The sequence below is a fragment of the Oncorhynchus kisutch genome, linkage group LG30 (genome assembly GCF_002021735.2).
Source record: "Oncorhynchus kisutch isolate 150728-3 linkage group LG30, Okis_V2, whole genome shotgun sequence".
Taxonomy (NCBI): domain Eukaryota; kingdom Metazoa; phylum Chordata; class Actinopteri; order Salmoniformes; family Salmonidae; genus Oncorhynchus; species Oncorhynchus kisutch.
In genome coordinates, this window is record NC_034203.2 from 42,884,914 (window position 1) to 42,909,529 (window position 24,616).

General features: G+C 43.1%; 1 protein-coding gene across 2 annotated transcripts in view; it reads left to right on the plus strand.

Moving 5' to 3' along the window:
- vipr1a (vasoactive intestinal peptide receptor 1a) overlaps positions 1-24,310 on the plus strand; it is a 130,277-nt gene extending 105,967 nt beyond the window's left edge. The window contains exons 11-14 of one of the 2 annotated variants that reach the window (XR_004206410.1): positions 8,396-8,525; positions 19,331-19,372; positions 19,701-21,801; positions 22,058-24,310. Coding sequence is in view for 1 of the 2 variants with exons in the window: in XM_031810660.1 (XP_031666520.1) it covers positions 8,396-8,525; positions 19,331-19,372; positions 19,701-19,898 (370 nt within the window). In the remaining variant the exon portion in view is untranslated. Of the gene's footprint in view, positions 1-8,395; positions 8,526-19,330; positions 19,373-19,700 lie in introns of both variants that reach the window. The other variant, XM_031810660.1, reaches the window with a different exon arrangement.
- Positions 24,311-24,616: the final 306 nt, after the last annotated feature.

A 24,616-nucleotide genomic window follows, 5' to 3' on the forward strand; every position in this document is an offset into this window, starting at 1 on the left:
CTAACCACTAGGCTACCCTACCACCTCTACACTCTAACCACTAGGCTACCCTACCACCTCTACACTCTAACCACTAGGCTACCCTACCACCTCTCCACTCTAACCACTAGGCTACGCTGCCGCCCCTCCACTCTAACCACTAGGCTACGCTGCCGCCCCTGCACTCTAACCACTAGGCTACCCTACCACCTCTACACTCTAACCACTAGGCTACGCTGCCACCTCTACACTCTAACCACTAGGCTACGCTGCCACCTCTACACTCTAACCACTAGGCTACGCTGCCACCTCTACACTCTAACCACTAGGCTACCCTGCCCCCTCTACACTCTAACCACTAGGCTACGCTGCCGCCCCTACACCTTAACCACTAGGCTACCCTGCCGCCTCTACACTCTAACCACTAGGCTACGCTGCCACCTCTACACTCTAACCACTAGGCTACCCTGCCGCCTCTACACTCTAACCACTAGGCTACCCTGCCGCCCCTACACTCTAACCACTAGGCTACGCTGCCGCCCCTACACTCTAACCACTAGGCTACGCTGTCGCCCCTACACTCTAACCACTAGGCTACGCTGCCGCCCCTACACTCTAACCACTAGGCTACCCTGCCGCCCCTACACTCTAACCACTAGGCTACGCTGCCACCTCTACACTCTAACCACTAGGCTACGCTGCCACCTCTACACTCTAACCACTAGGCTACGCTGCCACCTCTACACTCTAACCACTAGGCTACGCTGCCGCCCCTACACTCTAACCACTAGGCTACCCTGCCACCTCTACACTCTAACCACTAGGCTACCCTACCACCTCTACACTCTAACCACTAGGCTACCCTACCACCTCTACACTCTAACCACTAGGCTACCCTACCACCTCTACACTCTAACCACTAGGCTACCCTATCACCTCTACACTCTAACCACTAGGCTACCCTACCGCCTCTACACTCTAACCACTAGGCTACGCTGCCACCTCTACACTCTAACCACTAGGCTACGCTGCCGCCCCTACACTCTAACCACTAGGCTACCCTACCACTTCTACACTCTAACCACTAGGCTACCCTACCACCTCTACACTCTAACCACTAGGCTACCCTACCGCCTCTACACTCTAACCACTAGGCTACGCTGCCGCCCCTACACTCTAACCACTAGGCTACCCTGCCACCTCTACACTCTAACCACTAGGCTACCCTACCACCTCTACACTCTAACCACTAGGCTACCCTACCACCTCTACACTCTAACCACTAGGCTACCCTGACCCCTCTACACTCTAACCACTAGGCTACCTGCCACCTCTACACTCTAACCACTAGGCTACGCTGCCACCTCTACACTCTAACCACTAGGCTACGCTGCCACCTCTACACTCTAACCACTAGGCTACGCTGCCGCCCCTACACTCTAACCACTAGGCTACCCTGCCGCCTCTACACTCTAACCACTAGGCTACGCTGCCACCTCTACACTCTAACCACTAGGCTACGCTGCCACCTCTACACTCTAACCACTAGGCTACGCTGCCACCTCTACACTCTAACCACTAGGCTACGCTGCCGCCCCTACACTCTAACCACTAGGCTACCCTGCCACTTCTACACTCTAACCACTAGGCTACCCTACCACCTCTACACTCTAACCACTAGGCTACCCTACCACCTCTACACTCTAACCACTAGGCTACCCTACCACCTCTACACTCTAACCACTAGGCTACCCTACCACCTCTACACTCTAACCACTAGGCTACCCTACCGCCTCTACACTCTAACCACTAGGCTACGCTGCCACCTCTACACTCTAACCACTAGGCTACGCTGCCGCCCCTACACTCTAACCACTAGGCTACCCTACCACCTCTACACTCTAACCACTAGGCTACCCTACCACCTCTACACTCTAACCACTAGGCTACCCTACCGCCTCTACACTCTAACCACTAGGCTACGCTGCCACCTCTACACTCTAACCACTAGGCTACGCTGCCGCCCCTACACTCTAACCACTAGGCTACCCTGCCACCTCTACACTCTAACCACTAGGCTACCCTACCACCTCTACACTCTAACCACTAGGCTACCCTACCACCTCTACACTCTAACCACTAGGCTACCCTGACCCCTCTACACTCTAACCACTAGGCTACCTGCCACCTCTACACTCTAACCACTAGGCTACGCTGCCACCTCTACACTCTAACCACTAGGCTACGCTGCCACCTCTACACTCTAACCACTAGGCTACGCTGCCGCCCCTACACTCTAACCACTAGGCTACCCTGCCGCCTCTACACTCTAACCACTAGGCTACGCTGCCACCTCTACACTCTAACCACTAGGCTACGCTGCCACCTCTACACTCTAACCACTAGGCTACGCTGCCACCTCTACACTCTAACCACTAGGCTACGCTGCCACCTCTACACTCTAACCACTAGGCTACCCTGCCACCTCTACACTCTAACCACTAGGCTACCCTACCACCTCTACACTCTAACCACTAGGCTACCCTGCCACCTCTACACACTAACCACTAGGCTACCCTGCCACCTCTACACTCTAACCACTAGGCTACCCTGCCGCCCCTACTCTATAAACTATAGTTAGCAAACATTCAAACCCCCCCCCCCCCCCCCCCCCCCCAAAAAAAAACAGTAATTCGTAAAAGGTCACTTTGCGTGTAGAAGTTGTGCTTTCTGTAAAACGTATGTTTGAAGCAGATCATTATCAACCATAAATATAATCTAGACTCCTGTATAACCTACAACTCATGTAGTTTGTTAGTAAATTTTTTTTGTCAATTTTACGCTGGTCAGACAACACGGAGACTGACAATCCGTCTTAATGAACGACGCAGCAACATTACGCGCTGTACTCTCCACATTACTCTCCTGTAGAGAGTTCTTTGGATTTTTTTACATTATGCACATGACACCCATGTTGACTTAGCTAGAAGTTTGATTTGGTGTCCTTTCTGTCATTAATTGCAGGAGCTCACCTACTTGTTTTTTTTTTTTCAATTTTCGCCTAAAATGATATACCCAAATCTAATTGCATGTAGCTCAGGACCTGAAGCAAGGATATGCATATTCTTGATACCATTTGAAAGGAAACACTTTGAAGTTTGTGGAAATTTGAAATGAATGTTGGAGAATATAACACATTAGATCTGGTAAAAGATAATACAAAGAAAAAGCATACGTTATGAAAATAAAATGTTTTAATCATCTTTGAAAGGTCATAATGTATTATTCCAGGTTAGGCACAATTTCGATTTTGGCCACTAGATGGCAGCATTGTATGTGCAAAGTTTTATACTGAGCCATTGAACCATTGCGTTTCTGTTCAAAATGTTGTGTCAAGTCTGCCCAAATGGGCGTAATTGGTTTATTGATACATTTTCAAGTTCATAACTGTGCACTCTCCTCAAACAATAGCATGGAATTATTTCACTGTAATTGCTACTGTAAACTGGACAGTGCAGTAAGATAAACAAGAATTTAAACTTTCTGCCCATATCCAATATGTCTATGTCCTGGGAAAATGTCTTGTTACTTACAACCTCATGCTAATCACATTAGCACACGTTAGCTCAACCGTCCCACAGGGGGGGACACCGATCCTGTAGAGGGTTAACCGTTTGTTTGTAAATAGAGTGGTGGGTGGGATGTTGGGAGGCACCATTTTAAAGAGTTGTCTGACGAGATAACATGACAGTGCTTAATCACCGGAGAGTTGATGAAGTTTGTCATCGGATTAAACATCATAGCACAATTCACTGAGGAATGTTTTGTTGTTCTAACGTGCTTTGTGAAGAGGTGATTTCTTTTAACATCCTTCACCTTTTCATTGGCACATTGCATCCAATCTATTTAGGTACATTTCTTTGGCGTAAACATACTTTCTGTATGTTCTGAATATTCTTTGTCAGTACTACAGATTCGGCGTATATAATAAAGTTGGCTTATTGGTCAACTCTTTTGAGCGTTCACGGATGGTAACTATTTGCGAGCAATAAGAGGTTTTTATCTTTTGGGTTCCTGTAAACATCTTCAATTTAAGCCTACTAGAGAGCGTGTGCCCTCAGGCCTGGAGGAAAGCGAAAGTCATTCCGCTACCCAAGAATAGTAAAGCCCCCTTTACTGGCTCAAATAGTGACCAAGCAGCCTGTTACCAACCTTTAGTAAACTTCCGGGAAAAAATGTGTTTGACCAGATACAATGCTATTTCACAGTGAACAAATTGGCAACAGAATTTCAGCCCACTTGTAGGGAAGGACATTCAACAAGCACAGCACTTAACACAAATGACTGATGATTGGCTGAGAGAAAATGATGATAAGATGATTGTGAGGTCTGTTTGTTAGACTTCAGTGCAGCTTTTGACATTATCGATCATAGTCTGCTGCTGCTAAAACATATGTGTTATGGCTTTACACCCCCTGCTAAAACATGTGTGTTATGGCTTTACACCCGCTGCTAAAACATATGTGTTATGGCTTTACACCCGCTGCTAAAACATATGTGTTATGGCTTTACACCCCCTGCTAAAACATGTGTGTTATGGCTTTACACCCCCTGCTAAAACATATGTGTTATGGCTTTACACCCCCTTCTAAAACATATGTGTTATGGCTTTACACCCCCTGCTATAATGTGGATAAAGAGTTACCTGTCTAACAGAACACAGAGGGTGTTATGTCTTTACACCCCCTGCTAAAACATGTGTGTTATGGCTTTACACCCCCTGCTAAAACATATGTGTTATGGCTTTACACCCCCTGCTAAAACATGTGTGTTATGGCTTTACACCCCCTGCTAAAACATGTGTTATGGCTTTACACCCCCTGCTAAAACATATGTGTTATGACTTTACACCCCCTGCTAAAATATATGTGTTATGGCTTTACACCCCCTGCTAAAACATATGTGTTATGGCTTTACACCCCCTGCTAAAACATATGTGTTATGGCTTTACACCCCCTGCTATAATGTGGATAAAGAGTTACCTGTCTAACAGAACACAGAGGGTGTTATGTCTTTACACCCCCTGCTAAAACATGTGTGTTATGGCTTTACACCCCCTGCTATAATGTGGATAAAGAGTTACCTGTCTAACAGAACACAGAGGGGGTTCTTTAATGGAAGCCTCTCAAATATAATCCAGTTAGAATCAGGAATTTCCCAGGGTAGCTGTTTAGGCCCTTTGCTTTTTTTTCCATTTTTTTGTCTAATGACATGCCACTGACTTTGAGTAAAGCCAGAGTGTCTATGTATGCGGATGACTCAACACTATACACATCAGCTACTACAGCGACTGAAATGACTGCAACACTTAACAAAGAGCTGCAGTTAGCTTCAGAGTGGGTGGCAAGGAATAAATATTTCTAAAACTAAAAGCATTGCGTTTGGGACAAAACACTCACTAAACCCTGAACCTCAACTTAAATCTTGTAATGAATAATGTGGAAATTGAGCAAGTTGAGATGACTAAACTGCTTGGAGTAACCCTGGATTGTAAACTGTCATGGTCAAAACATATTGATGCAGTAGTACCTAAGATGGAGAGAAGTCTGTCCATAATCAAGCGCTGTCTGCCTTCTTAACAACACTATCAACAAGGCAGGTCGTACAGGCCCTAGTTTTGTCGCACCTTGACTACTGTTCCGTCGTGTGGTCAGGTGCCACAAAACAGGCCCTTGGATGTACACAGAGCTAATATTAATAATATGCATGTCAATCTCTCCTGGTTGAAAGTGGAGGAGAGATTGACTTCATCACTACTTGTATTTATGAGAGGTATTGACATGTTGAATGCATCAAGCTGTCTAAACTACTGGCACACAGCTCAGACACCTACGCATACCCCACAAGACATGCCACCAGAGGTCTCTTCACAGTCCCCAAGTCCAGAACAGACTATTGGAGGCACACAGTATTAAATATAGCCATGACTACATGGAACTCTATTACACATCAAGTAACTGACGCAGTAAAATTATATTTTAAAAATGGATTAAAAAAACACCTTATGGAACAGTGGGGACTGTGAAGCAACACAAACATTGGCAAAGACACACACACACTGTATTGTATTGTAATGTTTTTAAAATGGTATAAACTGCCTTAATTTTGCTGGACCCCAGGAAGAGTAGCTGCTGCTACATACAAATTCAAACACTGGTAGCTATATAGCTTCCCAGATGATTTATACACTTGTACAACAAAATGGGGTGGCAGGGTAGCCTAATGGTTAGAGTGTAGAGGTGGCAGGTAGCCTAGTGGTTAGAGTGTAGAGGTGGCAGGGTAGCCTAATGGTTAGAGTGTAGAGGTGGCAGGGTAGCCTAATGGTTAGAGTGTAGAGGTGGCAGGGTAGCCTAATGGTTAGAGTGTAGAGGTGGCAGGTAGCCTAGTGGTTAGAGTGTAGAGGTGGCAGGGTAGCCTAATGGTTAGAGTGTAGAGGTGGCAGGTAGCCTAGTGGTTAGAGTGTAGAGGTGGCAGGGTAGCCTAATGGTTAGAGTGTAGAGGTGGCAGGTAGCCTAGTGGTTAGAGTGTAGAGGTGGCAGGTAGCCTAGTGGTTAGAGTGTAGAGGTGGCAGGGTAGCCTAATGGTTAGAGTGTAGAGGTGGCAGGTAGCCTAGTGGTTAGAGTGTAGAGGCGGCAGGTAGCCTAGTGGTTAGAGCATTGGACTAGTAATCGAAATGGTTCCAAGTTCAAACCCCCGAGCTGACAAGGTACAAATCTGTCATTTTGCCCCTGAACAGGCAGTTAACCCACTGTTCCTAGGCTCTCATTGAAAATAAGAATTTGTTCTTAACTGACTTGCCAAGTTAAATCAAAAAATGAATAGTTTCAGTACCCTTGTACATTGAGAAGGAGATGGATTGGAATCTAGAGTTAATATAAGTAATTTGGTGCCAATGATGTACCTGTTCCATGCATCTGTAAGAAGTATTCATTGTCAAACAAAAAAATCATTTTTGGACAGAACAATTTTTTACAAATCTACCATGTAATTGGTCGGTGGTTTTTGTGATTTGCACCTGTTGAAAATACGATAATGCCTCGAGGCCAGCTTGATTCGCTATATTTGTATAAAGTGCAGCAACATGAAGTGTAACAAACCATTCTCCTTCATCAATGAGTGGATTTTCAACAAGCAACAAGCAACCTGTAGTATCTATAATGTAGGAAAAAGTCAGGTCACTCAAGGTTGAATATGGTAGACTACAAATTTCGATACATTTTCACCTTAACAACCAAACCAGAAACAATTGGTCTCATTAGGAAAATTTGTATGACACTTATGGACCTTATTAAGTCTTTTATATAATGGGAATTACAGGAAAATACATAATAAGGATTTTGAATTATTTTTCTAAAAGCCAGTTGCTCTGTAGACCAAGTTTTAATATGGAATCTAATTCCGTTTTGTGATTAGCTGTGTGGTTAAGCAGAAGGCGTTTATAGTACTTCTGATCGGCAAGCATTTCTTACATTTTCTCAACATACTTGCATGTGTCCTGTACTACAATACTAATCCATACCATCCCCCCCTAATCAAGAGTTTTTTTGTAAGGCTCTTATCATTTGTCAGCTGCTCTAATGCTAATCTCTCTGAGGAAGAACCGGTTGTTAATTCTATATCTCTTATGATTGTTCTGTTGTAAAGTTTGATACATTTTGATACAAGTATTGATCCAGGCTGTATCACAACCGGTTGTGATTGGGAGTCCCATAAGGCGGCGCACAATTGGCCCAGCGTCATCCGGGTTTGGCCGGTGTAGGCCGTCATTGTAAATAATAATTTGTTCTTAACTGACTTGCCTAGTTAAATAAAGGTTAAATATAAATATTTTTTAAATGATAGACGGATTAAAAGTGGGGGGAATAAAATTGCTCTTTGGTTTAAAGACAGATGATGTAGGAGGTCTTTTTTTGAGTGCGAACCAGCTAAACAATTTTGGAATTCTATAAAATGTTGGTCGAAACGCACCTTTTCTGAGGGCAGTGGTCACAACTTTCATATCAGGTTGTACAACATTTTACCCAACCATTTGTAATATTGTTCTTCAGGAAAGACATCCTGCAAAGACACCCAGCTCTGAGATATTGCTGTAAAATACCCCCCATCTACAGAAGATGGTTAGCTTCACCTCTGTCCTTTTGATTATTGGTAGATATTTGGAAATGTGAACCGTCTGGAATGTTCTCTATCCAAATCCACAGTCAAGAAATATCGACAATATTGGTATTTTTTCTGTCTAGCTCACCATTTAGAATATAACATTTCAGATGATCACACAAAATATAAAAATATTCAAAGATATACTGCCCCCCCCCAAAAAATCAACCCTCATTCTGTCTGTTGTTCTGATCCACAGGAGGTTGGCTAAATCCACACTACTGTTGATACCTCTGTTCGGAATCAACTACATCATCTTTGCCTTCATCCCTGAAGACATCAACACGCGAATCAGGATGGTCATTGACCTGATTCTAGGATCCTTCCAGGTAGGATGGTCATTGACCTGATTCTACGATCCTTCCAGGTAGGATGGTCATTGACCTGATTCTAGGATCCTTCCAGGTAGGATGGTCATTGACCTGATTCTAGGATCCTTCCAGGTAGGATGGTCATTGACCTGATTCTAGGATCCATCCAGGTAGGAAGGTCTTTGACCTGATTCTAGGATCCTTCCAGGTAGGATGGTCATTGACCTGATTCTAGGATCCATCAAGGTAGGAAGGTCATTGACCTGATTTTAAGATCCATCCAGGTAGGAAGGTCTTTAACCTGATTGTAGGATCCTTCCATATAGGATGGTATTTGACCTGGTTCTAGGATCCTTCCAGATAGGAAAGAACTAAGGCCTCCATGCAATAATATAGCATGTAGGCCTTAGTATATGATGACTTACTGTACAGTCAGGCTAAAAGTGTTGAGAATTACACAAATAATAATTTTCAAAGTCTTCTGCCTCAGTTTGTATGATGGCAATTTGCATATACTCCAGAATGTTATGAAGAGGGATCAGATGAATTGCAATTAATTGCAAAGTCCCTCTTTGCCAGGCAAATGAACTGAATCCCCTAAAAACATTTCCACTGCATTTCAGCCCTGCCACAAAAGGACCAGCTGACATCATGTCAGTGATTCTCTCGTTAACACAGGTGAGTGTTGAGACCATTGGGGTTGCTTCTCAGCCAAAGGAGTGGGGCTCACTCACAATTTTGCCTAAGAAAACAAGCATGAATAAAGAATGGTTTCTACACATCCTCCGAGAGCAACTTCTCCCAACCATCCAGGAACAGTTTGGTGACGAACAATGTCTTTTCCAGCATGATGGAGCACCTTGCCATAAGGCAAAAGTGCTAACAAAGTGGCTCGAGGAACAAAACATTTATATTTTGGGTCCATGGCCAGGAAACACCCCAGACCTTAATCCCATTGAGATCTTGTGGTCAATCCTCAAGAGGCGGGTGGACAAACAAAAACTCACAAAATCTGACAACTCCAAGCATTGATTATGCAAAAATGGGCTGCCATCAGTCAGGATGTGGCCCAGAAGTTAATTGACAGCATGCCAGGGTGGATTGCAGAGGTCTTGAAAAAGAAGGGCCAACACTGCAAATATTGACACTCTGCATCAACTTAATGTAATTGTCAATAAAAGCCTTTGACACTTATGAAATGCTTGTAATTATACAAAAAATATCTAAAGACACTGAGGCAGCAGACTTTGTGAAAATTAATATTGGTGTCATTCTCAAAACTTTTGGCCACGACTCTATAACTATCTTGTATTGAATTACGGAACACATGGGTCATTCTATGAAAATGGTGGCTTTCCTGTCCTGGCCCTATTCCCCAGGAAAAACAATTAAAAGTTCAAACAATTAAAAGTTCAAACAATTAAAAGTTCAAACAATTAAAAGTTCAAACAATTAAAAGTTCAAACAATTAAAAGTTCAAACAATTAAAAGTTCAAACAATTAAAAGTTCAAACAATTAAAAGTTCAAACAATTAAAAGTTAAAACAATTAAAAGTTAAAACAATTAAAAGTTAAAACAATTAAAAGTTAAAACAATTAAAAGTTAAAACAATTAAAAGTTAAAACAATTAAAAATGAGTTAATGAAACAAAAAATATAGTTTTTTTGTTTTAATTGAAGTGTTTTATAATTAATAAAACATATGTAAGACAGTTATATTGCAAACAATGTTTATATATATATATATATTGTAGAGCACGGTCAGTACCATGAAATTGGCTTGTCCCTCGGGTCAGGAGTCATGGTTTAGTGACATATTTTGAGTTTAAAAAATATATTTTTACTTTAAATGTCATAATACAAAGGAAAGTTATATAGTTATTTAGTGGACTAATCACATAATATGGCTTTATTTTTTGATAGATATGGCAAAATGAGGTGCTGCTGAAAAGCAAACTCTCTACAGACAGCGCAGGCATGCTGACCCACACCCAGAGCAGCCTACCTTCAACAAAAACAGCAGACTTAAAGGATTTAGAGAGTCAAAAAAGAGAGAGTGAAGGATCTCACAGAAAGGGAAAAAAAGACAGGAGCGAACAAAATGGCGGGTCAGACAGGCAAAACACAGATAGAGATTGAGATCAGGAATAACAGTGTTGACCCCCTCCATCCACTCCAGACAGTGAACCCAGTACTGCAGGGTCATAATTGCGACAATGTGTCTGTAGGAAGACATTTGTACTCTGTATCTACAGAGTTCGTCTGACAAGTGTATTGTGTTCTTTTGGCCCATCTTAATCTTTTCTTTTCATTGATATTGGGCAGCAGGGTAGCCTAGTGGTTAGAGAGTTGGACTAATAACCGAAAGGTTGCAAGTTCAAATCCCCGAGCTGACAAGGTACAAATCTGTCATTCTGCCCCTAAACAGGCAGTTAACCCACTGTTCCTAGGCTGTCATTGAAAATATGAATTTGTTCTTAACTGACTTGCCTAGTTAAATAAAGGTAAAATAAAAAATTGTATAGTAACTCCAGCATTTAAATTCTGTACAGCACTTTGTGACATCAGCTGATGTAAGAAGGGCTTTATAAATATTGATGATTGTCCAGTCTGAGATGTGGCTTTTTCTTTGCAACTCTGCCTAGAAGGCCAGCATCCCGGAGTCGCCTCTTCACTGTTGATGTTGAGACTGGTGTTTTACGGGTACTATTTAATGAAGCTGCCAGTTGAGGACTTGTGAGGCATCTGTTTCTCAAACTAGACACTCTAATGTACTTTTCCTCTTGCTCAGTTGTGCACTGGGGCCTCCCACTCCTCTTTCTATTCTGGTTAGAGACAGTTTGTGCTGTTCTGTGAAGGGAGTAGAATATAGCATTGTACGAGATCTTCCGTTTCTTGGCAATTTCTCACATGGAATAGCCTTCATTTCTCCGAACAAGAATAGACTGAAAAAGTTTTTTTGTTTCTGGCCATTTTGAACCTGTAATCGAACCCACAAATGCTGATGCTCCAGATACTCAACTAGTCTAATAACTAGTCTACCACACGGAACCCCACTAATCTACTGACGGAACGTAAGGGGTGGCTAACAGACCTCCATCCTATGCTAGCTTGCTACCGATGCCCTGGCTAGCTGTCTAAATCACCAACCAACCTCTCCACTCACCGGACCCTTTTGATCACTCGACTAAGCATGCCTATCCTTAATGTCAATATGTCTTGTCCATTTCTGTTCTGGTTAGTGTTTATTGGCTTATTTCACTGTAGAGCCTCTAGTCCTGCTCACTATACCTTATCCAACCTATTAGTTCCACCACCCACACATGCAATGACATCTCCTGGTTTCAACGATGTTTCTAGAGACAATATCTCTCTCTTCATCACTCAATACCTAGGTTTACCTCCACTGTATTCACATCCTGCCATACATTTGTCTGTACATTATACCTTGATGCTATTTTATCGCCCCCAGAAACCTCCTTTTACTCTATGTTCCAGACGTTCTAGACGACCAATTCTCATAGCTTTTAGCCGTACCCTTATTCTACTCCTCCTATGTTCCTCTGGCGATGTAGAGGTGAATCCAGGCCCTGCAGTGCCTAGCTCCACTCCTATTCCCCAGGCGCTCTCTTTTGACGACTTCTGTAACCGTAATAGCCTTGGTTTCATGCATGTTAACATTAGAAGCCTCCTCCCTAAGTTTGTTCTATTCACTGCTTTAGCACACTCTGCCAACCCGGATGTTCTAGCTGTGTCTGAATCCTGGCTTAGGAAGACCACCAAAAATTCTGAAGTTTTAATTCCAAACTACAACATTTTCAGACAAGATAGAACTGCCAAAGGGGGCGGTGTTGCAATCTACTGCAAAGATAGCCTGCAGAGTTCTGTCCTACTATCCAGGTCTGTACCCAAACAATTTGAACTTCTACTTTTAAAAATCCACCTCTCTAAAAACAAGTCTCTCACCGTTGCCGCCTGCTATAGACCACCCTCTGCCCCCAGCTGTGCTCTGGACACCATATGTGAACTGATTGCCCCCCATCTATCTTCAGAGTTCGTGCTGCTAGGCGACCTAAACTGGAACATGCTTAACACCCCAGCCATCCTACAATCTAAACTTGATGCCCTCAATCTCACACAAATAATCAATGAACCTACCAGGTACCTCCCCAAAACCTTAAACACGGGCACCCTCATAGATATCATCCTAACCAACTTCCCCTCTAAATACACCTCTGCTGTCTTCAACCAAGATCTCAGCGATCACTGCCTCATTGCCTGCATCCGTAATGGGTCAGCGGTCAAACGACCTCCACTCATCACTGTAAAACGCTCCCTGAAACACTTCTGCGAGCAGGCCTTTCTAATCGACCTGGCCGGGGTATCCTGGAAGGATATTGATCTCATCCCGTCAGTAGAGGATGCCTGGATATTTTTTAAAAATGCCTTCCTAACCATCTTAAATAAACATGCCCCATTCAAGAAATTTAGAACCAGGAACAGATATAGCCCTTGGTTCTCCCCAGACCTGACTGCCCTTAACCAACACAAAAACATCCTATGGCGTTCTGCATTAGCATCGAACAGCCCCCGTGATATGCAGCTGTTCAGGGAAGCTAGAAATCATTATACACAGGCAGTTAGAAAAGCCAAGGCTAGCTTTTTCAAGCAGAAATTTGCTTCCTGCAACACTAACTCAAAAAAGTTCTGGGACACTGTAAAGTCCATGGAGAATAAGAACACCTCCTCCCAGCTGCCCACTGCACTGAAGATAGGAAACACTGTCACCACTGATAAATCCACCATAATTGAGAATTTCAATAAGCATTTTTCTACGGCTGGCCATGCTTTCCACCTGGCTACTCCTACCCCGGACAACAGCACTGCACCCCCAACAGCAACTCGCCCAAGCCTTCCCCATTTCTCCTTCTCCCAAATCCATTCAGCTGATGTTCTGAAAGAGCTGCAAAATCTGGACCCCTACAAATCAGCCGGGCTAGACAATCTGGACCCTTTCTTTCTAAAATTATCTGCCGAAATTGTTGCCACCCCTATTACTAGCCTGTTCAACCTCTCTTTCGTGTCGTCTGAGATTCCCAAAGATTGGAAAGCAGCTGCGGTCATCCCCCTCTTCAAAGGGGGGGACACTCTTGACCCAAACTGCTACAGACCTATATCTATCCTACCGTGCCTTTCTAAGGTCTTCGAAAGCCAAGTCAACAAACAGATTACCGACCATTTCGAATCTCACCATACCTTCTCTGCTATGCAATCTGGTTTCAGAGCTGGTCATGGGTGCACCTCAGCCACGCTCAAGGTCCTAAACGATATCTTAACCGCCATCGATAAGAAACATTACTGTGCAGCCGTATTCATTGATCTGGCCAAGGCTTTCGACTCTGTCAATCACCATATCCTCATCGGCAGACTCGACAGCCTTGGTTTCTCAAATGATTGCCTCGCCTGGTTCACCAACTACTTCTCTGATAGAGTTCAGTGTGTCAAGTCGGAGGGTCTGCTGTCCGGACCTCTGGCAGTCTCTATGGGGGTGCCACAGGGTTCAATTCTTGGACCGACTCTCTTCTCTGTATACATCAATGAGGTCGCTCTTGCTGCTGGTGAGTCCCTGATCCACCTCTACGCAGACGACACCATTCTGTATACTTCCGGCCCTTCTTTGGACACTGTGTTAACAACCCTCCAGGCAAGCTTCAATGCCATACAACTCTCCTTCCGTGGCCTCCAATTGCTCTTAAATACAAGTAAAACTAAATGCATGCTCTTCAACCGATCGCTACCTGCACCTACCCGCCTGTCCAACATCACTACTCTGGACGGCTCTGACTTAGAATACGTGGACAACTACAAATACTTAGGTGTCTGGTTAGACTGTAAACTCTCCTTCCAGACCCATATCAAACATCTCCAATCCAAAGTTAAATCTAGAATTGGCTTCCTATTTCGCAACAAAGCATCCTTCACTCATGCTGATAAACATACCCTTATAAAACTGACCATCCTACCAATCCTCGACTTTGGCGATGTCATTTACAAAATAGCCTCCAATACCCTACTCAACAAATTGGATGCAGTCTATCACAGTGCAATCCGTTTTATCACCAAAGCCCCATATACTACCCACCATTGCGACCTGTACGCTCTCGTTGGCTGGCCCTCGCTTCATACTCGTCGCCAAACCCACTGGCTCCATGTCATCTACAAGACCCTGCTAGGTAAAGTCCCCCCTTATCTCAGCTCGCTGGTCACCATAGCATCTCCCACCTGTAGCACACGCTCCAGCAGGTATATCTCTCTAGTCACCCCCAAGACCAATTCTTTCTTTGGCCGCCTCTCCTTCCAGTTCTCTGCTGCCAATGACTGGAACGAACTACAAAAATCTCTGAAACTGGAAACACTTATCTCCCTCACTAGCTTTAAGCACCAACTGTCAGAGCAGCTCACAGATTACTGCACCTGTACATAGCCCACCTAAAATTTAGCCCAAACAACTACCTCTTTCCCAACTGTATTTAATTTTTATTTATTTATTTATTTTGCTCCTTTGCACCCCATTATTTTTTTATTTCTACTTTGCACATTCTTCCATTGCAAAACTACCATTCCAGTATTTTACTTGCTATATTGTATTTACTTTGCCATCATGGCCTTTTTTTGCCTTTACCTCCCTTCTCACCTCATTTGCTCACATTGTATATAGACTTGTTTATACTGCATTATTGACTGTATGTTTGTTTTTACTCCATGTGTAACTCTGTGTCGTTTTATCTGTCGAACTGCTTTGCTTTATCTTGGCCAGGTCGCAATTGTAAATGAGAACTTGTTCTCAACTTGCCTACCTGGTTAAATAAAGGTAAAATAAAAATAAATAAAAAAAGGCCAGTTTTATTGCTTCTTTAAATCAGCACAACAGTTTTCAGCTGCGCTAACATAATTGCAGAAGGGTTTTCTAATGATCAATTAGCCATTTAAAATGATAAACTTGGATTAGCCAACACAACGTCTCATTGGAACACAGGAGTGATGGTTGCTGATAATGGGCTTCTGTACGCCTATGTAGATATTCCATAAAAAATCTGCCGTTTCCAGCTACAATAGTCATTTACAACATTAACAATGTCTACACTGTATTTCTGATCAATTTGATTATATTTTAATGGACAAAAAAAACGTGTTTTTCCATCAAAAACAATTACATTTCTTAGTGACATTTCTTAGTGAAACTTTTTAACTGTAGTGTACATATTATCTGTAAGGTCCCTCAGTCGAACAGTGAATTTCTAACACAGATTCCACCACAAAGACCAGGGAGGTTTTCCAATGCCTCGCAAAGAAGGGCACCTATTGGTAGATGGGTAAAAGAAATAGACATTGAAAGCACTGTGAGCATGGTGAAGTTATTAATTACACTTTGGATGGTGTCTCAATACACACACTCACTACAAAGATAAAGCCGTCCTTCCTAACTCAGTTGCCAGAAGGGGAAGGAATCCGCTCGGGGATTTCACCATGAGGCCAATGGTGACTTTAAAACAGTTACAGAGTTTAATGGCTGTGATATGAGAAAACTGAGGATGGATTAACAACATTGTAGTTACTCCACAATACTTTTATTGAACCTTTACTTAACTAGGCAAGTCAGTTAACCTCTACGGGAGGAATAATACATTGTAGCCTTTCTCTTGCATTTCAAAGATGATACAAATATAAAAAATTAAAATGCATGTTTTCTTTTACCAGATCTAATGTGCTATATTCTCCTACACTAATATCACATTTCCACAATCTTCAAAGTGTTTCCTTTCAAATTGTATCAAGAATATGCATATCCTTGCTTCAGGTCCTGAGCCACAGTGTTACGGCTTTCTTCCGTCGAAGGAGAGTCGGACCAAAATGCAGCGTGGTTAAATCGAGACATCTTTAATGACGATAAATACGAAACATACAAAAACAACAAACGGAAATGTGAAAACCTACTACAGCCTGTCTGGTGACAACTAACACAGAGACAGGAACAATCACCCACAAAACACACAGTGAAACCCAGGCTACCTAAATATGGTTCCCAATCAGAGACAACGAGAATCACCTGACTCTGATTGAGAACCGCCTCAGGCAGCCATAGACTATGCTAGACACCCCTACTCAGCCACAATCCCAAAACCTATGAAAAACCCCTATACATAAACACAACACAAAATAAACCCATGTCACACCCTGGCCTGACCAAATAAATAAGAAAAACACAAAATACTAAGACCAGGGTGTGACACACAGGCAGTTAGATTTTGGTATGTCATTTTAGGCGAGAATTTTGGGGGAAAAGGGTCCAATCCTTAAATTAAGAACAAATTCTTATTTACAATGACAGCCTACAACAAGACACTAAAGTAATACTGAAACAAATGGGGCAAAGCAATTCACTTGTTGTCCTGAATACAAAGTGTTATCTTTGGGGCAAATCAAATACAACACATTACTGTGTACCACTGTCCATATTTTCAAGCATTATGGTGGCTGCATCATGTTAGGGGTATGCTTGTAATTGTTAAGGACTGGGGAGTTTTTCAGGATAAAATTTTTTAAATTAACAGAATGGAGCCTTGCTCAGTCTGCTTTCCACCAGACACTGGGAGATGAATTCACCTTTAAGCAGGAAAATAACCTAAAACACAAGGCCATATCTACACTGGAGTTGCTAACCAAGAAGACTGTGAATGTTGTGACCAAGCTACAGTTTTGACTTAAATATGCTTGAAAATCTATGGCAAGACCTGAAAATGGGTTTCTAGCTATGGTCATCAACCAATTGGAGCTTGAAGAATTTTGAAAAGCAAAGTGGGCATATGTTGCACAATTCAGGTGTGGAAAGCTTTTAGAAACCTCACCAGAAAGACTCGGGTGTAATTATAGCTGTAATTGCTGCCAAAGGTGCTGCTATAAAGTATTGACTTAGTGGTGTGAATACTAAATAAAAGTAAATTCGATTTTTCTGTAATTTTTTTTTCAATAAAATTTGCAAACGAACCTAAAAACATGTTTTAAGTTTGTAATTATAGGTTGTTGTGTGTAAATGGAGTGATCTGTTTTATTTATTTAAATCGATTTTGAATTGGGGGGTGTATTCATTCATGGGGAATAAATACTTTCTGAACGCGTTGTAAGGATATGAACAATATTCTGTAATTAGTCCCAGTCAGTCTAGTATGTTAACTGTTCAGGATGTAAAGAATGCAATATGTCTATGTTCTCTGCATTCTCCAAAAACAAACAGCGTAATACAGTCATAGGATTTGTAATAATGAGGTTTGATATCCTCCCTGTCCCCATCTGACTCCCATATGAGATTTACGTTCTGTGTTATGAGTTGAGGTTGAGGTTGAGCCAAACGGGCCATTTGCGGTAAAAGAGAAAGAGATACAGAATACCACAGGGAAACTGCTGCAGGAGCTTTTCCTGGCTATTAGGGAATATGAAGTAAACACTTGAATCATATGGCACAGAAAGATACATTTTCATCCATCTAACCAGTTAGATATGTGCACTAAATAGAACTGAATATATAGACAGATTATATAGCATAATGTACAACTCAAGTATGTAAACCCTCGACCCTTAAACTCTCAAGAAGCTCTCTCACAAGTCATTCTGACTTTATATTTTCTTTTCCAAACACCCAGGTCATTTGTGAGAGCAATGATCTAGTTGTTATGATAGCAGTCTTAATTTATATCTGCTTTAAACTCGTATTTTCCCTCGGGAAAAACCTCTCATGTCCTCTCTGCACAAAATTCTATCAGGCCCAGAATTAATGACCCTACCTCATGCTGAATTTGATCATAATCTTTGGGATCATTTTTCAGTCTTCCACAACTGCTCTGGCTGAGTCTCTCTGGGGCAAAGGCCTTTCTATGAAACAGAACACTCATCATCAGGAATCCTAATGATCGATTGTTGTCTCCTCTCTCTCTCTCTCTCTCTCTCTGACTCGCTTTCTCTGTCTGTCTCTCTCTGTCTCTCTCTGTCTGTCTGTCTCTGTCTGTCTGTCTGTCTGTCTGTCTGTCTGTCTGTCTGTCTGTCTGTCTGTCTGTCTGTCTGTCTGTCTGTCTGTCTGTCTGTCTGTCTGTCTGTCTGTCTGTCTGTCTGTCTGTCTGTCTGTCTGTCTGTCTGTCTGTCTGTCTGTCTGTCTGTCTGTCTGTCTGTCTGTCTGTCTGTCTGTCTGTCTGTCTGTCTGTCTGTCTGTCTGTCTGTCTGTCTGTCTGTCTGTCTGTCTGTCTGTCTGTCTGTCTGTCTGTCTGTCTGTCTGTCTGTCTTGTCTGTCTGTCTGTCTGTCTGTCTGTCTGTCTGTCTGTCTGTCTGTCTGTCTGTCTGTCTGTCTGTCTGTCTGTCTGTCTGTCTGTCTGTCTGTCTGTCTGTCTGTCTGTCTGTCTGTCTGTCTGTCTGTCTGTCTGTCTGTCTGTCTGTCTGTCTGTCTGTCTGTCTGTCTGTCTGTCTGTCTGTCTGTCTGTCTGTCTGTCTGTCTGTCTGTCTGTCTGTCTGTCTGTCTGTCTGTCTGTCTGTCTGTCTGTCTGTCTGTCTGTCTGTCTGTCTGTCTGTCTGTCTGTCTGTCTGTCTGTCTGTCTGTCTGTCTGTCTGTCTGTCTGTCTGTCTGTCTGTCTGTCTGTCTGTCTGTCTGTCTGTCTGTCTGTCTGTCTGTCTGTCACTCTCTCTGTGTCTCTCTCTCTCTCTGTGTCTGTCTGTCTGTCTCTCTGTCTTTCTGTCTGTCTCTCTGTCTCTCTGTCTTTCTGTCTCTATGTCTCTCTCAGGGGTTTGGGGTTGCAGTCCTGTATTGTTTCCTAAATGGAGAGGTAATAACATACACACGCCACTCCACAGACACAAAATGGTTCCTAAGATGAGCTGACAATGTTAGGCTAAATTTGGAATACATTTTTGGATCCAATACTGTAAACTTGACATTTTTCTCACACCGAGAGTCTCACTGTGTCTATATGTTAGACACAGAAAGAGATACACCTTGTAGATGAAGACTATCTCTTTCTGTGTCTATATCTTTTCTGACTTATCCCTCTTGCGGTGTCCTATCCCCTCTCAATCTCTCCCCTTCTGTTTATGTTCCTCTCTTCCTCCCTCTCACGTGCTCTCTCCCTCCTCTCCTCCCTCTATCCCCACCAGGTGCAGGGGGAGGTGAAGCGTAAGTGGCGGCGATGGCACATGCAAAGGTTTCTGGGTAAAGGAGACACCAAATACCAGCAGCCCCAGTATCTGGGTAGCAACGGTAACAACTTCAGCACCCAGATCACCATGCTGACCAGGTGTAGCCCCACCACACGTCGAGCTTCCGACTGCCAGGAACACTTCTCTGCTATCTGAGTCCAGCTCTGGGTGGTAACAGAGGGCAGAGAAGAGGAGGCAACAGAGATGAGCTGCACTGAAGCGCTGTTTAGTATTCAGTCAGCACAGTAGAGACCACCAGCCAACCACACACAACAACAGCAATGATAGGCTTAGATCAGGAAAGCCGCGGACCAATTTAACACAATTTATTTAGCTTGTTTTTTGTTTATTTTAGGAAATCAGTTCCCAAGTATTCATACCAACAAACAAAAGACCGACATCGTGTCACAATATAATCAAGGTATGAAATTATTGTTATTTTCAAAATGTATTTTTGGGCTTAGTTGTGGTTGCAGTGTACACATTTTTACATGGGGCAGGAGGTAGCCTAGCGGTTAGAGAGAAGCAAGCCAGCAACCGGAGGTTTGCCAATTCGAATCCCGGGTCTGACGGGAAAAATCTGGCAAAAAGTGAGCTGGCAACCGGAGGGTTGCTGGTATCAACACACTTAACCCTCCCCCACAACAACAGCTCCCCAGGCACTCAGTGTGGCAGCCTCGACACCTCCAAAACCTGTATACTGTATGTATATACCTACGTATGTATGTGTGTCTTTCGGAGGGGTTGGGTTAAAAGCGGAAGTTACAGTTCGGTTAGACTTTGTCTGACCAATTGACGAATAAAGTGATCTAAAGCTTCATAACTATGTTCCGGTCCTCCAACCAGCCGCAATGACAAAAATCAGCCCGTGGCTAAATCTAGTCACCTAATCCCTGGTCTACACTATGTGTTAAATCCAAAAAACCTTCCAGTTCAAATCACCATTGGATATATCTCTGTGTGTGTTGAGTGTTGTGTTAGTCCGTGTGGCAGGGTTGAAGGCAATTCCATTTTAATTCTAGTCAATTCAGAAAGTAAAACCAAATTCCAAATTTTAATCATGGAAAACCATTCAAGACAATTGGAATTTCAGTGTACTTCCTGAATTAGAAATGGAATTGACCCCAACTCTGCTGTGTGACTTGAGATAATCGTAACTTTACATTGGTCTCATAAGCTAGCTACAGAAGCCTGATCCCAGATCTGTAACATACTGTATGTGCTTTAGCCAACTTCTTTGTCATACATGTTTGACATGACAACAAATGAACATGAACAGAGAAGTTGGCCAACAGAAGAGCAACCGGTTATGAGCTACGACTAGGTATTAGGCTAGGAGCTGGGTAACAGGCTAGGAGCTAGGACTGGGTAACAGGCCAGGAGCTAAGACTAGGTAACACGTTAGGAGCTAAGACTAGGTAACAGACTAGGAGCTAGAACTAGGTAACAGACTAGGAGCTAGAACTAGGTAACAGACTCGGAGCTAGGAGTAGGTAACAGACTAGGAGATAGGACTAGGTAACAGGCTAGGAGCTAGGACTAGGTAACAGGCTAGGTGATAGGACTAGGTAACAGGCTAGGAGCTAGGACTCGGTAACATGTAGGAGCTAGGCAACAGGCTAGGAGCTAGGCAACAGGCTAGGAGCTAGGTAACAGGCTAGGAACTAGGACTGGGTAACAGGCCAGGAGCTAAGATTAGGTAACAGGCTAGGACTAGGTAACAGGCTAGGAGCTAGGACTAGGTAACAGGTACGGAGATAGGTAACAGGCTAGGAGCTAGGACTAGGTAACATGCTAGGAACTAAGACTAGGTCACAGACTAGAAGCTAAGACTAGTTAACAGGCTAGGAGCAAGGTAACAGGATAGGAGATAGCTAACAGGCTAGGAGCTAGGACTAGGTAACAGACTAGGAGCTAGGTAACAGTCTACGACCTAGAATTAGGTAACATGGTAGGACTAGGTAAAAGGCTAGGACTAGGTAACAGACTAGGAGCTAGGTAACAGTCTATGACCTAGAATTAGGTAACATGGTAGGACTAGGTAAAAGGCTAGGACTAGGTAACAGACTAGGCGCTTGGACTAGGTAACAGGCTAGGAGCTAGGACTAGTTAACAGGCTAGAAGCTAGGACTAGGTAACAGGTACAGAGCTAGGTAACAGGCTAGGAGCTAGGACTAGGTAACATGCTAGGAACTAAGACTAGGTAACAGACTAGAAGCTAGGACTAGGTAACAGGCTAGGACTAGGTAACAGGATAGGAGATAGATAACAGACTAGGAGCTAGCACTGGGAAACAGGCTAGGAGCTAGGACTAGGTAACAGACTAGGAGCTAGGTAACAGTCTACGACCTAGAATTAGGTAACATGGTAGGACTAGGTAAAAGGCTAGGACTAGGTAACAAATCAGGAGCTTGGACTAGGTAACAGGCTAGGAGCTAGGACTAGGTAACATGCTAGGAACTAAGACTAGGTAACAGACTAGAAGCCAGGACTAGGTAACAGGCTAGGACTAGGTAACAGGCTAGGAGCTAAGACTAGTTATTAACAGGCTAGGAGCAAGGTAACAGAATAGGAGATAGATAACAGACTAGGAGCTAGCACTGGGAAACAGGCTAGGAGCTAGGACTAGGTAACAGACTAGGAGCTAGGTAACAGTCTACGACCTAGAATTAGGTAACAGGGTAGGACTAGGTAAAAGGGTAGGACTAGGTAACAGACTAGGAGCTAGGACTAGTTAACAGGCTAGAAGCTAGGTAACAGGCTAGGAGCTAGATAACAGGCGATAGGACTAGGTAACAGGCTAGGAGCTCAGTAACAGGATTTGGTAACAGACTAGGACTAGGTAACAGGCTAGGAGCTGGGTAACAGGCTATGAGCCAGGGCTATAGATAACAGGCGGATAACAAGAGCTAGGTAAAAGGCTAGGAGCTAGGACTTGGTAACAGGCTGAACTAGGTAACAGGCTAGGAGCTAGGGCTAGATAACAGGCTAAGAGCTAGGACTAAGTAAGTGGCTAAGACTAGGTAAAAGGCTAGGTATGTTACGGGCTAGGAGCTAGGTAACAGGCTAGGAGCTAGGACTAGGTAACAGGCTAGGCCTTGGCAAGAGTCTAGGAGCTAGGAGTAAGTAAAAGGCTAGGACTAGGTAGCAGGCTAGGACTAGTTAACAGGCTAAGAGCTAGCACTAAGTAACAGTCTAGGACTTGGTAAGGGTCTAGGAGCTAGGACTAGGTAACAGGCCAGGAGCTGGGACTATGTAACGAGCTGGGATTATGTAACAGGCTAGGACTATGTAACAGGTTAGGATCTAGGTAACAGGCTAGGAGCTTGGACTAGGTAACAGGCCAGGACTAGGTAACAGGCTAGGACTCGGTAACAGGCATAGGCTAAGTCTAGGTAACAGGCTAGGACTAGGTAACAGGCTGGGAGCTAGGACTAGGTAACAGGTTAGGAGCAAGAGTGATTGACTGGCTGTGCTGGCCAGTTCACGTTACTCAACTTTAGAGTTACACGTTGTCGACGTGGCAGCATCTACATTGGAAGGATCTCAAAGTGAAACGTTATCCACGTGGTCTAGTCTATATTGGAAGCATCTGGTCTCGTCCCTTATCTATCTAGTATCCAGCTGTCCATGATCAACCATTGACGAAGACACTTTTATGTACCAGAATTATGTTGGGTTGAAACATAGCTGGATAACATTCCAAGAAAAGAAGATTGAAGCGGCAAGATGTTTTCATTGTAAGGCAGAGTCTCTTAGTGCATAGTTTGGTGTGCAGACAGTCAGGTATTTTGCTCTTACATTCCCCTCAACCCCCCCCCCCCCCCCTCCCCCTCTCTTAAAAAAATGTTTTGAGTTTCACTACAGATGCACCTGTATGTGTTTTTAATTAAAAACGTAAACTTATCCACTAAAGATCATAAGTGGGAAGGCCAGGCGGTTAGCCATGGTGTTTAGCCATATGGTGAAGTTTCCTCCTATAGCTCCTAACCTGTTGCCACCTCTACGAGGTAAGATATCTGATTTCAATGGTACTGAATTGTTTCCCACTTGGGTTTCTAAAACCTTTCAGAAATCTGTGTTGTTTACCTTGTTGTATTTCATTGTACGTGTGAATACGTGAATGTACCTCTCACCTAAACATGTCATACAATTGTTCCAGCTATGGGCGAATCTACATATACAGTAGGAATGAAGTACGTGTTTTATCATGTGTTTTATTGTGGTTATTTACAGTTCTCAGGTGTTGACTGGATTTCAATGCATATCATGTATTATGTCATTCTTTTAACGTTTATATTTGTGTTACATTGTTCAGTTGTATTATTTTAAACACACTGTAAACACATTGATATTCTCAGTCATTTGATAGGATATCTACAAGAATAACTTATGTTTGACATTCTACGGAATGCTTTGGAACATTCCGAACAACACAAAAAGCGTGGTGTAAATAAAGTGTGGTGTAAATAAAGTGTGGTGTAAATAAAGTGTTTTGTAAATATTGTGCAATTCTGCTTTTGGATTCAGTTTAAATGATGTTCTAGTAAAGACAGAAGCAAATGAAACCCTTTGTGTTTTCTTCTGTCGGAAACAATCTCTGTTCTCTAGTCCTCACGTTTACAACCAGGGAACACGATGACAAATAGATGACTTATCTTAATATATAAATGATATTTGTGATAGACATAGTGGCTCCTCAACCTGTGTCAGGAGACCTATTGTTGTCCGGGAGGGGGGGGGGGGGGGGGGGTATTTTCACAATGCAAATTGTTTATAAATTGTTTATAATAATAATAAATAATAATAGTAATAATAATTATAGGCCTTTAATCGGTTGCATTCAGTGATAAATTTGATCGTCACGATATTTG